Source organism: Columba livia, chromosome 11 (genome assembly GCF_036013475.1).
Source record: "Columba livia isolate bColLiv1 breed racing homer chromosome 11, bColLiv1.pat.W.v2, whole genome shotgun sequence".
NCBI lineage: Eukaryota > Metazoa > Chordata > Aves > Columbiformes > Columbidae > Columba > Columba livia.
Window position 1 is genome coordinate 1,164,325 of NC_088612.1, and position 14,588 is coordinate 1,178,912.

The 14,588-nt window shown below is 44.0% G+C and overlaps 2 protein-coding genes across 6 annotated transcripts in view; both read right to left on the reverse strand.

Annotated features, from left to right (window-relative positions):
* Positions 1-3,037, reverse strand: part of MAPK6 (mitogen-activated protein kinase 6) — an 83,945-nt gene extending 80,908 nt beyond the window's left edge. Inside the window, exon 1 of the mRNA XM_065076409.1 lies at positions 2,903-3,037. The gene's annotated coding sequence lies outside the window, so the exon portion shown is untranslated. The remainder of the gene's footprint in view (positions 1-2,902) is intronic.
* On the reverse strand, positions 804-14,564 carry LEO1 (LEO1 homolog, Paf1/RNA polymerase II complex component). Of its 5 annotated transcripts, none has more exons than XR_010475317.1 (13): positions 14,411-14,564; positions 12,631-13,356; positions 12,269-12,376; positions 11,463-11,557; positions 10,652-10,797; positions 9,243-9,327; positions 8,810-8,904; positions 8,391-8,525; positions 7,670-7,805; positions 7,187-7,373; positions 6,820-6,917; positions 4,585-4,767; positions 804-2,510 (listed from the first exon to the last, which is right to left on the reverse strand). XR_010475317.1 is itself a non-coding variant. In XM_005510069.3 (12 exons), exons 1-12 carry the CDS (start codon positions 14,466-14,468, stop codon positions 4,663-4,665), a joined length of 1,971 nt encoding a protein of 656 aa, XP_005510126.2. In that variant the 5' UTR covers positions 14,469-14,564; the 3' UTR covers positions 4,499-4,662. The 5 variants fall into 5 exon arrangements, 2 of the variants coding, with proteins under 2 accessions (XP_005510126.2, XP_005510125.2); XR_010475318.1 differs by lacking the exon at positions 804-2,510 and adding an exon at positions 2,599-4,484 and having other exon boundaries at positions 12,269-12,373; XR_002423080.2 differs by lacking the exon at positions 804-2,510 and adding an exon at positions 2,599-4,484.
* Between the last annotated feature and the right edge of the window lie 24 nt (positions 14,565-14,588).

The window sequence follows — 14,588 nt, forward strand, 5'->3', positions numbered from 1 at the left end:
ACAGATTAACTTGCTTGCAAGAAAGGAGAAACCCCACAACGTTATCAGGGGAAAAAAATAAATACATTTGAAAACACATAAGCTGCCCGGGATCATTTTTAAATCGCACAACTGTGATTTTGGCACTTGAGCTTTTTCCAGTTAATTTTGAGAGGGAAAAACAAGAAAATCGAAACAAACCAACCAACCATGTTTTAGCGCAACACTTGAGCTCGATCCTTCCTTATCGACTCCGGGATACACTCCTCCTGTGACAAATATAGACTAGTCCATGTAGCAGTTTATTTTAAGCTGAAAACTAAGACTAGGAGATAGCCAGCTTACACAGTTTAAATACAGTTATCTTACTCTGTAGCAGGGACCAAACCTGCAAGCTGCAGGCAGTAAACGTGGCCAGGACAAGAGCCAGAGCAGGATGCTGGAGCTCCACACGACACCCCAGCCCAGCACAGGAGCACGAAACGCAGGCGCACCCAGCACCCGCACGGAAGGGCTGGCCCCAGAGCCTCCCGTTTATTCCCTTTACATGTTGAAAATGAGTGTGTTCCTTCAGCATCCATGTAAATGGGTTTATCATAAGATGAATAATGCACCTTACTGTAAGAACTTGTTCTTATGTTTATCATAGATCTTTACACTCAATGAAAGAAACCAAACGTAGAAAACTGCCGAATGACCAGGCGGAGATTAGCACCTCGGTTCCACACGCATATTCTGAAGCAAGGCAGGAAAAGCATGAAACAAAATGAGATATAATCTGACTCAGTCATCGGATATAAAAAGGAGGGTATACTAGTCAATACTTCCACTGTCTTAGAAGATTTTCTTTATCTTTAATTTACAATAAAGAATGCAACAGGTGTATGATTCCATGACTAACAATAACTGCTTCCCAGAAAACATTAACATAACCCAGAGACATGAAGTTGTGGTTGTTGGTAAACTGGCTCTACCACATCTCATTGCTTCAAGACTAAGCCTTAATGGAAGAAAAAACCCAGACTAAACCCAAAATCACTATCTGAAGTTAAGCTTCTACTTTAATAACTGTTTTTTTCCAAATATCAGCCCAGCAAACTAAGACTCATGGGCTTTCAAAGCACATAAGCAGCCCTGAAAAAAAAACACCAAAACCCTCAAAAAAACCAAAGTCTTGACAAATGATTTTTGTTTCACAAAGGCTTTGTGTCTGAGAATTTCAGCACAGATTTACTTAATTTTATGTTATTTTCTCAACTACTTAGGGTAGATAATTACTTAGAATGCCCAAGAGTTTTAAAGCAATTAAAGATAAAAGCTAGTAATCAATATCAGTTTGCAGCTTTTCTGCGAGTCTTTCATGTCCAGACAAGCATTAAGAAGCGGGTTCCAGTCCAAGGCCATCCCTGGGCAGCGGGAATCCGGCTCGTTCCCGCCCGCAGCACTCCCCAGGCCAGCCCCGGGTTCCCCAGTGCCAGCACAGCCTACAACGTGCGACATTACAGCTCTCGGAGCAAAAACCAAAACATGGATCACAAACAAATCATCTTCTCCATCACTTCCACGTAACAACCTCTCCACGTTCAGCAGCACCCAGAGAGCCGCTGAACAAAAGCGCTGGACTGCAATGGGCCGACCCGCAGGAGCCCTGTGCCCGCTGGCTCACAAGAAGCTCCCGTGACTGCCTGGGAAGCCACCGCCGCGCGTCCCGCGCGCTCCTCGGGCTGCAGCCTCGCTGGCAGAGCCGAGCGGGGACTTGGTGCCACACACGGGGCCCGTCCGGCTGCACCTCCTCACGGCACCAACAGCTGCTCCGTGTGCCAGTTCAAGCGGTTACGCCTGTAGAAACGTCTTCGCTTCTTTCTGGATGCTCAGGGTAAGTTTTCAGAAGAAATCCAAGGCCATGTTTACTTCTGCCTTCCGCAATGTCCCTGAGTCACAACCACAGCAACTTGGTGAGCTGGCAGCGATGCCCACAGGCAGTTCTGCAGGCGTGCTTGGCAGAAAACACAAGAACTTGGCCAAAATTAAGAGATTTCCCGACAGTTTAGCAAGTTGCCTCACTGAGCTGGGTTAGTTCTGGCCAAACGGGCTGCCAGGTGGAGTGAAGGGCTGGAGGGGCGGCTGCTCCGTTCCAGGAGCCCCCAGCCCAGGGGGTGTCCTGCGCCCCAAATCCAGCCCCTGCACGCTGGGCGCAGGAAAGCGGCTGCTGGAAAATGCTACCGGTACTAGGAAGAAAACTCCACATCAACAACTGGAACCTGGGATACAGCTGGAGGATATACTCGACACAACAAAACTAAATAGGCAAGAACAGCTTCCAGTAACTGTCACAAGAGAGTTTACCCTACACCCTGGCACTAGCCAGATCTAGCACTCACACAGTTCAAATCATGCCCTTGTGGAAGGAGCGTTCCGACCAGTCAGTACAAGAGTCAACACAGCTCAATCCACATTCTCTTTCCTTTGTCTTCATATTTTTAATTTGGGTAAAATTAAACCATTGCAAGTAATTCTCTCGTACTTGGAGGCTGGGAAAAGAAAGAGCAAAACCTGTCTTTAGGCGAAATGAAACCATACATCAACAACTAAAAAGAAAATAGTGTGGATAAGGCTAAGTTCATTCAAGTGACTTTAATTACAAGATGATTGCTAAAGTAATTTGAGCTGAGGAAACACTTTCCAAAATTCCACATTTAAATAAGACTTTGAAAGAGCAATTTACAAAAGAAGACAGTGTAAAAAATGGCTTCTTTTCATCTTTGTAATCCACTTTTGGAAGCTAAAGCAGACGGCTTATTAGTAAAGGTTTAGTCAGCATCAGACCTATGAAAGTGATTAAAACACTTGCACTCTTAGGGGTTTAGTAAAAATAAAAATACCCAACACTTCAGTTAAAGTGACATAAAAGCAAACGCATTACCAGTGAAATGGTGCTGGGTTTCCATGTGCCAGATGTGTTGTTTAGGAGGCACCTGGCAGGCTTTCAGGTGAAGGTACAGCACGTCACCCCGGGCAGGACGGGTCCCTGTCTGAGCTCCGGCTGCCCCCCGGCCGCTCGCGCACGGCAGGGAACGCGCGTCAGAGCCCGCCTGCCAGCACACGGCTAAACTAAGGATCACAGGGAGAGAATTCCAGCAGATGGAGAAAGGTTTTATCTACACATTAACGAGGCGCAGGAACTCTTAGGTAACAATTTAATTAGAGGGAAAAAAAAAAGAACAGTTTCTCACACACTCAGACATCAGAGATGGAATTTTGCACTTTGCTTTCATACTTGCAGGAGAGATGCACAAACTACTGGCCTGACTAAAGGTGACAACGGCATGACGTCCAGGTCGAAAGCTCTATCTCAAAAACCAGGGAATGTCAGGAGAGCAAAGTGCGCACTGTGGAGCACTTGCACCGGGTAACAGTCCTTGTTACACAACTGTCAGCTACTTTATTTCATCTTGCATTACACGAATCCACATCATAAACTATCCACAGCAATGGTGGATATGGTCTTGTCTAAAGAGGCATTGACCAATGGTGGCCAATGGTTTTGTCTAAAGAGGCATTAAGCTAGTTCTGGTTTCTTTCCTTTAGAAAATCTGCAGGACTGTGTGCAAAGCCTGTTAAAAAAGCAACACAGACACCACCTGAATGTTCCCTCACCAAGGGGAGAAACCACATACGGGATATTTCCTCTTGAAAGAAGTGTGGAAAGGTTCAGGTATTTCTTCCAGCCTTTCCACACATTGCAACTGGTACTGCACCCTCACAGAAGGTGTTTAAAACAGTCTAAAAGCAGCAAAGATTCTGTCCAGAACATTCTCCTCCAGTGACCTTCCAGCTACACAAACCTACTTATCAAACCAACCAGGATCAATAGGAAATTGCACCAGAGGGATTATATGAAATTATGAGACACTATTGTTAGGATATATTTTTGCATTGTGGTTCATTTAAAGGAAGCTTCCATCTCTGCTGGTAGAAATTTCGTGGTTTTGTTTAAGTAAGTGCTTTTACTCCCATTTCCATCAGCATGTGCCTGTCATTCTTATGATTAACGCTCAGGCAACACACACATTTTTGTTCTGGGCTTCGATGCATGAAAAATAAATGTCTTACATGATCGCTTAACTATTCCAACCGCAGGATTCTCAGTTTACTCAAATACAAAGCAGTATTTTCAGCCATGAAAATACACCAGCATAGTAATGGACTGTCCACAGGAAACAAGGAACATGTAGGAAAAAAGAACTGTACTGGAGCGCTCACATATTCTTCCAGCCCTTCCACACAAAGGGCGAGCTGCATCGCCACACCGTCAGGCAAACTCAGCCTCTAAGCGTTCTAGAAAGATTAGAACGGTTTCTCCTAATGAACCCAGTGAAAACCACTGATGAATTCACTTGGATAACCAGTTACACCAATTCACGAAACTGAAATGTACTGTGTAAGATTAAAAGCATGGCACTGTGATGATCCAGGGGGCAACAGCTACTGCAACAGGAGAAAATCTGAAAAAACAAAGGGAAGTCAAAAATCTTTATTCACACCAAAACCACCGACTTCAGGGGAATTTTCATTTATCAAAATAACCCAATTATGGTTACTTACATCTTTGTTGTAAGAGAACTGTACAATATATATAAATATATATATAAAAAAGAAATCAACTTTTGTTCTTCCTCAATACTAATCGTCATCTTCTTCCTCTTCATCGCTGATCACATATTTTTTATGCTTCTTACTTGCTTTGTCATCATCCTCTGCTTTTCTCTTCCCAGAAGGTTCACCTTCCTAAAGGCAAAAAAAAAAAGGCAAAATAAAGAACCTCAAGATACTTCAATCTAAAATAAACTCGGAAGAACAACAAAAAGATCTCAGATTCTTTCTTGGGAGAAAAGCACAACTATTGGCTCTGCTTTCTCCATTCCGTGCTGCAGGATCGCTTGTGCATCGGTTCTTCGAGTTCAGCCAGCACACGGTTTACAGCCCAAGTCCAGCAGCTCAGGAGGCGTCAAAGAGCTGGTCAAAGGAACTCGGATCATTGAGGTAACTACCTGTTTGCAAGCAATAACATAATGACTTCCATAGGTTGGATGCTCAATTTTTAGCACCGAAAGAGAGAGTCAACAGGTTGATTTTTATTCCGTGTGCATTTATACCGGTTCGGTTTAACTCATCCTTCCAAACAACATTTTAAATCAGAATGCTACAAAAGCATTTAATCAAACTACAAATCACTAGTTGTTAATTCAAAACTCACCAATTTTGACATGAAAAACAAGCGGTAACTCAATTATTGTTTAAAAAGAAGAGTATCTTTAAAAATATCCTCGGGTCTAAGAAACCTCATCCCTTTTTCCATTTGTTGGTTTTGGTTTTTAAAGCAACACGCATTACTTGGATTTGAAGAAGCAAGCAAGATCAAGTTTCAGGACTGTAATGAATTATTAGAGTATCAGAACTGCAATGAATAACTTTTTTATTCGAGCATTTTCTTCTACAGTAACGTATTAGGTTAGTACAGTAAGAATCTCTGTCAGGAAGGAATTTTAAGCATGGACAACAGAAGTTAGCAGGGGAGGGAATCTCAATGACAGCTTCTTCCCCAAAACAAGCACTCTCTTGTGATCTCGCTGGGCTACTGTTACATGATTCATCTTCCTGTTTAGCAGAATATCCCCATGAACTACAGCAACAGTAGAACTACTTGCCCCGTGCTGATAAAGTGTGTTAATAACAGATCAATGTTTCAGTAACGGCAGCAAATGGTTATGAGGACAAAGGTTGTGCTGTGTCGTTGACTGACAGCACATCCCAGCAGGTCCCTGTACAACAAGTCCGTGTTTCACGTGTGCGGACGCACATCCCAACGCCACACTTGGAGGCGGTGACTGCGAGTACCAGCCGTGCACTGCTGGGGGTTTCCTAAACCTGCAGCACCCCTGCGTGGCCCTGCTGGGAATACTACCTGAAAGTCCGGGCATTGTAAAATGGAGGCTACGGCTCCGCCAGCAGCAGAGAAAGCTCGAGCTTTTCTTCTAAGAGACTGGGATTGCAAAGTCCTGACCTTGCTATATCACTAACAACTAGTAGTGTCTTACAAACAATTCAGTTTCTACCAGCAGAGATCACAAACCACAGCTCTGTCTACACGCCTCTGGATTACTCCGCCTCCAGGATTACTGTCACACTTCCCAAAACATTCCATTTTCCTCAATGGATAATAAAAGGTCAGAATCTGTGTCTTTAAAAGAAAAATTAATTGATGCACACAAAAATTCATTTGCTTACACCCAGCAGTGATGAATTACAAACCAATAAACCACAACTTTAGAAGAGGAAACAGCCCTTCTGCTGTAGCTAACGGCTAACTTGATCATGGCCTAATGTGTAGGATGCTACGTGGGTGATGGATAACGTCTGGTTAGCAATGACATTCACCTTTTTAGCTCTTCTATTTAAAAAGACTCTTTTGCTGTTTCCATAATAAACAGGAGAGGACCACTTGTCTTAGGAGACAACACTACACTAGGATTCCAATATTAAGTCTTCTTACTCCTTGCGTAATTTTAGTTAAAGTCACTTTACATAACTCTGCATAAATTCTGCCATCTTTAAAGCAGGAATAACAATACCGATCTCCTTCGGGAATCACTCAGGTCTATGAACTAATGCAGCGTATAAGAAAATCAGTGACTAATTACCACGGAAAGCAGGCCAAGTCAAACAATACATTCATCACAGAGATGAAACCACAAAAGTCTCCGTTTGAAAAACTCGATTTAGTGCAGGAAACGTTCCTGACTGAAAACGAACAGCTTAAGAACAAACCCCTTTTCTTACCTCGTCACTAGTCAGTTTCTTTGCCTTGAGCAGCCTTTGTGTTTTATCTTCATCTGAGCCCTCGTCGCTGTCAGAAGAGTAGATTCTAGCACGTTCCTCTGCAGAGAAAAATGAAAAGACTAATGTTTCTCTGGATCTGAAATCAGTGAGGAAGACAGAACATGAAAAAGAATTCTCTTACATTTAGTCCCACAAAAGCCAGAGGAATCTAACCCCAGACTGAACAAACGAAGTTTATGCCAACTGAATTCATGTCTCATTTATGAAATGAACTGACAGAATACAATCTTACCAGGAACCCTGCTGTGAAATTCATCCATCTGAATCACACAGGCCCTACTTATGTGTTGTTATGTGTTACTATTACCTCTGATGCCACCTTTGTATCTGTTTTTGATGGCTGCTAGACTGATTGCATCATCGCCCTCATCCTCTTCATCATAGCGATCAGGTTCTAAATAATTTGCACTCAGACCGCGCTGATGCTGCTTCTCCCGCATTCTCCGCTGCTGAGACTCTCTGCGAATGGAAGCTCTCAACCTCTCCTCTTCTTTCTGCCCAAAGGAAGGAGCACTACATCAAGACTGAGAAAAAAATACTCAAGAGCACCGTGTATTCTACCAAAGCTTCTGAAACAATTTTGCAGCAGTGTAAAGATTGTTCATATTCCAATTTTTCTGCAATCCGTAAGGTTACGCAAACTGCACCCATGGCTAAGAACTCTTGTCTGTAACTCCAAAATACGTCTTGTTTTTCCTAAGGTCATAAAATGTTCAGAAACATCCAACTATCTTACAGTTGCAATTTTTCAGATTAAATCAGCAGATAGGAGAGTTCCATGTCACGGTACCTTAATCATTTCTGTGCGCTGAGACTCGGGATCGCGACCTGCCATTGGTAAAATACGGATCTTCTGGGTCTTTGAACATCTATCTGCCAGAGACAGCGTCATCTTCCTGTGAGTGGCGCTGTCTGTGGAGTGCGGCCTGTTAAAAAATTACTGCTGCGTTAGATACTTGAAGGAATGCATCCGTTTCTAAAGGACAACGGTTCAGGTCGGCATGCTCAAGATTTCAAAGATTAATCTGCACAAAAGTAAAAAAAAAAAATCATCCTTTTAAAAATTATTTATTGATCTGCATTGTAGCAGCTACTGGAGACATCAATTCTGCTCTTGCCAAACCATCTGCAGTCCATTAACAGCCTCAATAATCACCCTCACATTTCACACCAGTATCCCAAGACAAAATCATCATCTGGAGGCAACTGTGCATCAGCAGAAAGGTTCATTTCAGCAAACATTAAAATTCTCTCTCATTCAGACGATGACTTGCACTTAAAAATGAAAATTAAAACATACATTAAAAAAATACATGTAGCCCACATATTGCAGTGAATGACACACTGTCCTTTCAAACTGCGACACCTAATTTAGGAAAAATCTTATTGAAATATTGAGTCTGAAAAATAGCATATTCTTATTGAACAGTTAAGCTGTGAAGGTTTATGAAAAGTTACAACTTTTAATTGCAAAAGTAGTATCAACATTTAACACAGAACAGCAGGTTTACCTGAAGGTTAACTTGGTCTTGAAAACCGCCTGTCCCTGCAGACCCGTCCCCTGTCTGATGAACAAATGGTTGTGATCTCCCTGCAGCGGCGCCTTGTACACATCAAACACCTCGTTGCCCAAGTGGAGAGACATGCTGCAAAGAGAGCCCTCCACCAGTTACTCGATAAATCCACCACACTCCAGCTTTGGCCTCATTTATAAATGGAGAAAGCCTTCATGCTTCCTTTTTATACATAGCCAATACTTATATTTCAATCCAAACTAAGCAGAGCATGAAATTTTCAAGGCACAGGGACTACAACAATCTCTGCTGTGCAGAACTGACATCAAAGTTTCTTGACCTTCCAATTTTGCACAGCACGGCGTTTCACTGTAAGAGCAACTGTACTCCTGCAGCAGCAGAAAGTCCAGACTAACCTTCCATCTGACCATTTGACTATCCGTGCATTACTTTCTCTGATCTCATTCCCTTCCTCGTCTCGGCGCATCCGCCATCGTATTGTGTTTTCTACCTGTGGAAAAACAAACCAAAACACTTTTTCCAACTCACAGTAGAGAATACTGTGGTAAAATACACTCTATATAGGTCAAGAATTACAGTTAGGCCAAATAATTTGCTGCATGATGCAAAGAAACGAAGGTGAAAGGTATCACTTTCATAGGTGAAATGCAGCTGTCAAGCTTTTTTTTCATTATTACTGAAATGGATCAAATTTTCTCAGTGCTGAACTGCTCCACACTTTCAAAATCTGAACCACATCTCTGAACACCATTCAAAAATACCTGAAATGGGCTTTGAAGAAATGTGGCTAGATGAGTGAAAAAGAGAAAAGGAAAATGAACATTATACCTTGAGTTTTAACCTAGTTCTACCCTCTTCATCAAGCATCTCCTCATCTTCAAATTCATCTTCATAATACTGGGGATCAAAAGGTCTGAAAATATAACACACTCTTTATTCTTCTAAAACTTAATCCAGATTCTTCTAGAGCTGTGCAAAGCACCAGGTGCTTGAAAGGTTCAGACTGTACACGGGACACAGCAGCGCGTCCGCATGGAATGCACTGCATGGATGTGACACCACGGGAGACCCACCCAAGCGGCCCCAGTGCCACCGGCCACAGCCACTTAAACGCTCCCACTGGCTAAACAGCTCTGCCTCAAGAAAGCAAGTCTGCTTCCCAAAATACTCTTTCCTTATCATCAAGATTATGAGGCCACGGTTAAGTCTGGAACAAAAGATACACAATATTATATAGAGAAAATAAAAAGAAAAATTATAATTTTATAAGTATGGTGAATTAGGGATCTTCTAACAGCACAATATTTGTCAGTTTTAAATTTTAATCTCAAAACCAACCATAGGGAAAGGAAGATGGGACTGTTTTTCCTCTCTTCCTCCAAAAAAACCTGATGACTGGGGTGGGAGTGAAGGGGAAGGGCATTTCCTGCCCCCATTCCCAACTGTTTCCAAGTTGCTGCACGGGCAGTAAGTGCTACACAGACCCTGCGACTGTACGATTCTGTCCTCAGTCCTGTCCGACCCCCAAAGACCCTCAGGACTTCTCTCACCGATCGCAGCCGCTAACCGGATTCTTAAGGGTTCTCTCCTGAACCAGCCCATAGCAGGAGCAATGATTTGGCTGAGGTGTCACTAACAACGCAGTAACGCTGCTTAACAAAACACCCGAAGAGCGGGATTTCACAGCAGTTTACCAGAAGTGCTGCCGGCGGCCTTTAGGGCCAAACCTGACACCACAAACAACTCAAGTAATTCATTTGGTGTCTCCTTATGAATTCCAGAAGATTTCTTTAGCTTGGCTTAGGTAAATAGGAAAATAAGTAGCCAGCTTCTTCATAGGTAAATAGTACATTTAGCATCATTCTAAAATTCAAAACGATGTTTCTATCATTCCAAAGTGCATAAAGATCCAGTGCATTTGGTTTTCACAACTCTGAGAGCCTAAATCTATGGTTAAAATTCAACTGATACCATGTGCTTTCAAGTACATCATATTTTTGTCTGGTTTTTAAAGACAAAAAGTTATTCAATCACACTGAAACCTCAGCTCCTAAGAAAATTACTCAGCACTCGATAAGATAACAATAGATGCTACTATTGCTGATCACAGCCAGAAGTGTGGAACGTAATGTCAACCATTTCAAATAGAGCTAACATACTTAGTGTATTATTAGAACAAAAGCAGTATAGGGAAGCACTAAAAAACCTTATCATTCATGTATATAATGCGCAGTTACCTGGGCTCCACGCTAAGGAAGTTGGGCAGCTTCACGAAATACAAATCATTACCCAAGTCTGTGTTTACTTTTGGTATTTCCACCTCTATCCTAGTCTCTGGAATAGGCTCTTCCTCCTGCTGCTCTTGACTCAGTCCATTCTCATCCTAATGACAGAAAGGCAAATAGGAGCGTAAGTGAAAGAAGTCGGTCTGGCTGCTGTTGCTCTAATAAGCACTTCCATTTTGCTGGAAGAAACGTCATGCAGATGCACAGAGAGATATCAGGAAGCTTTGTATAAAAGGGCTTGCACATTTTCCATCAAAGCAATCCAATCCAGCACTTTCACATGCCGCTTAAAGCGATTTCAAATACTGGTGTAAACTCCAGCAATCAAAGACAGCACGGAGCCAGCAACGGAACTGACACAGAGTTCTCAGCTAAGCACTGGGGAGGAAACGGAGGACAGCTTCTCCCAGCTAGTAGTTTTATGTATTATCATCACACCCAAAATGAAATACTCGTCAAGCAGCTGTACTAAGGTGCCAAAGACAGCTATGACTTTGTATTTCATTTGATGACAATCAAAACTACTCGGTGTATTTCTTTCAAGTATGAAAAGTGGAGCAGGATTGGGGGAAGGCAGATAAATGAATCTATCTGACATTGCTATCTATAAAACTTTAATAATTCTTTCAGCTAGGGCAAAATTAACTGTAAAGCTTACTTAATGCTGTTAAGTCTTTTCTCAGTAAATTATCAAAGTCGGCCAGTGTTCCACATTTCAGTGTGGAATGGCACGTTAACTATTTCCAAAGCCAAGTCTACTCACGATGGGCTGTCCTGGCGTTGGTGGTTTGTCTTCTCCATCGCTCCCGGAGGAAATGTCGTCTGCACCTCCAAACAGATCCATGACATCTGCGTGCTCTTGAGCACAAAATTACTATTTTAACACACATATATATGCACACACCCCCTTACATGCAAGCACGCTCACGGAACACAAACACATCCTTCACTTTTATTACCACTTAAAATCACCTACAAAGGTTAAAAATTGTGAATGTTTATGAAGCATACCCTATTCTCTTATCCTGAAAAAGTTTTCCTTTGTATTTCTAAACTAAGGATTCAAGTTATGTTTTCCTGGAGAGGCTCTATCAAATGAGAGAATCTAGTTGAAAAATGGCAACAGAAGAATCAAGAGTGTAACATCATCCTTTACTCAAGCAAACAACTTAAGTATATGTAAACCGCAACTTCATTATGCACGTGAGGTTTTACTTCTCAGGAGAATCAACAGCTCTTGCTCAGGCAGCTGAACACCCCAAACACCAGTACAGCCCCTCGGGGCTGCTCTGATTAGAGGCACCATTTCATCACACCTTTCAGTAAAAAAGGAACCAACATTGGCCAAAGAAAAGCTCCGTCTCTCACAGGGGAAACTGAGAAAGTGATACAGCCGCGTGTACTTCCCCATGCAGAGTTCCTGCTGTGCTGGTTTGTTATTCTCACAGCACTCTAGTTACACTATATAGCAAGTGCTATTGGTTTTATCAAGTTCTGCCGCAGCTGAATGGGGCACTCAGGATGAGGATTAAATGAACCAAAAACCCACAAAACAAGGCCACCACTTACCTTTCTGTCCTTCTGTATCACTGTCCGCTTCTGAATCTGATGCAATTGGTTTCTTTCGCTTCATTCGCAGAACTTCATCTTCGCTATCACTGCCCCTCGCAGACTCTGCTAAGGAGCATAATTATTCTCAGCAAATTAAGAATTTGTTCCACATATTTTAAAATTCTTTCGTATTACCAAGTTGATTCGGATGAAAAGGAATTTTAAAGTGTTGCATAAAAAGGCTGCAAAGGTGACTGTAGTTGAAAGCTACACAATTAATGCCTTTGCATTGAAACCCAATTCTTTTCAGGCCAATATAAATGAAGCAATAAAGAGAGGTCAAACCAGACACAAATCATTACCACTGTACTCAGTCCTACCAGATTTATGCTCCTGATCCTCCTCATCGGAGTGCTGGGTCCTTTCATCATCGTCAGAGTTCTGCATCTTCTCCTCGTCGGAATGCTGAGCCCTTTCATCATCATCCGAGTTCTGCATCTTCTCCTCATCCGAGCCCTGGGGCCTCTCCTCACCATCAGAGTTCTGCATCTTCTCCTCGTCTGAGTTCTGGAGTCTTTCCTCATCATCAGACATCTGCGGCCGTTCGTCTTCATCAGAGTTCTGCACTTTCTCCTCATCGTCAGAGTTCTGCTGCCTCTCCTCATCATCAGAGTTCTGCTGTCGCTCCTCGTCGTCTGACTGGTCACTTTTGTCCTCCTTGCCCCACTTCTCATCCTCTGAATGTGCCTTTTCTGAACCATCTCCCTCTGAATGATGACTGCCTTCATCTGACCCGTGCCCGTGGTCATCCTCCTCATCATCGTGAGCAGCTTCCGAAACGCTGTGCTGGTCCACGTCTGACTGATCGTTATCTTCATGCTCAGAGTGTCCTGAAGCTTCAGATCGGTTGTAGGATCTTTCAGAGTGGTTGTCACTCCCTGTGTGATGCGATGCCCCTTCATCCTCACTATCGTCTCCAAATAACTCCTTATTACTGGGTTTTGCTGCCACCCTGTCGTCATCCTGGTCACTGTCACTTCCAGAAGCATTACTGCCGGAGCCAGCATTCTCCTGGTCAGAGTCAGATTCAGATCCAGAATCGGAATCTGCAAGATAAACATCACTCTTTCATGAGTTAAAATGTCCTTACAAGGAAACCCATAGGATAACAGGCATTGCTCTATAAAACCCCAACCCTGAAAATCCAGAGAAAACTTACAGAGAACTGCAACAAAGAACTGGAAGAGTTACCTCAAATAATGAAATAAAACATCTACTAATGAAAGCACAGCCAGTGGAAGACACAGCGAAAAATGATGGATGCCACATAAAGACTGAAACCACAAGCTATTGTCTAAGATTCTAAAGCTGCAGAAAGAACAAGCAATTATACAAAAGGAAATAAAATTTGAAATAGCGAGGGCTTAAAATAAGTGAACGCACATACATGGCTTATGGGAATCCCCAAATCTAAAACTGTGATAATTAATTTCTTTAATTTGAGTTAGCTGCCTTATGTACCCTGACACGTTTGTTCCACCCTCTTGAACGCCGAGGTTGTTGAATGCACTTTCAAACAAGAAAGACAAAGGAACACGAGACTTGAAAAATAATTTATGGCGACTGAGACAAGCGTTTTACAAATATACAAACGACCTAAACAGGGAGGCGTTCCACCATTTCCTTTAGATGCCGGTGACAGCCAAAACTTCTCCAGACCACCACGTGCAAACAGGAGACCCGCTTTGTTTCCACCACCGCGAACCCCCCCACACCACCAGCAGGTGACGGCACGTCCTCGGGTTCATCAGCCCGCCCCGCTTTTGTTGCCCAGCGCGGGATCTCCGCGGCTGCGGTGATGGGAAGCGGCCCCTCCGGAGCGCTGGGTCCCGCAGCCCGGGGAGCGGGGTCACCCCGCCAAGCCCCGCACACCGGGGCCGCTCTGCCCGGCTGCACAACGCCCTGCGCTCTGCGTCCCGGGCGGCGGAGCAGGCGTGCGGAGCAGGCCCGGCCCGGGGGCGCTGCCCCTCAGCCCGCCCCGCTCCATCCCCCGCGGGGCCTGGCCCTCCGTCTCGCCCCGCGGCTGCGGGACAGGCCGGCGCAGGGCAGGGCCGCACCGAGCGTGGAGGGAAGGAAGGACGGGAGCGCGGCGCCCCGCACCTTTCTGCTCGGCCTCCGAGTCCGCGTCGCTGCCGAACAGCTCCTCCATGTCCGCCATGGCGACAGCGCGGCCCCGCCGCCGCACAACAGCCACACCGCCGGCGCCGCTCAGTGACGCAACCACGAGGCGACGCACAGGCGCGGGAGGAGTAGGCACCGCCTCTTAAAGGGGCCGCGC

Bases quoted from the DNA above. Each gene is read 5' to 3' on its own strand.
- LEO1 (XM_005510068.3), bottom strand. From the start codon at position 14,468: ATGGCGGACATGGAGGAGCTGTTCGGCAGCGACGCGGACTCGGAGGCC. The intron at 13,357-14,410 runs GTGCGGGGCGCC...TTTATCTTGCAG, and splicing joins CTCGGAGGCCGAGCAGAAAG to ATTCCGATTCTGGATCTGAA. The intron at 12,377-12,630 runs GTAGGACTGAGT...TATGCTCCTTAG, and splicing joins GGATCAGGAGCATAAATCTG to CAGAGTCTGCGAGGGGCAGT.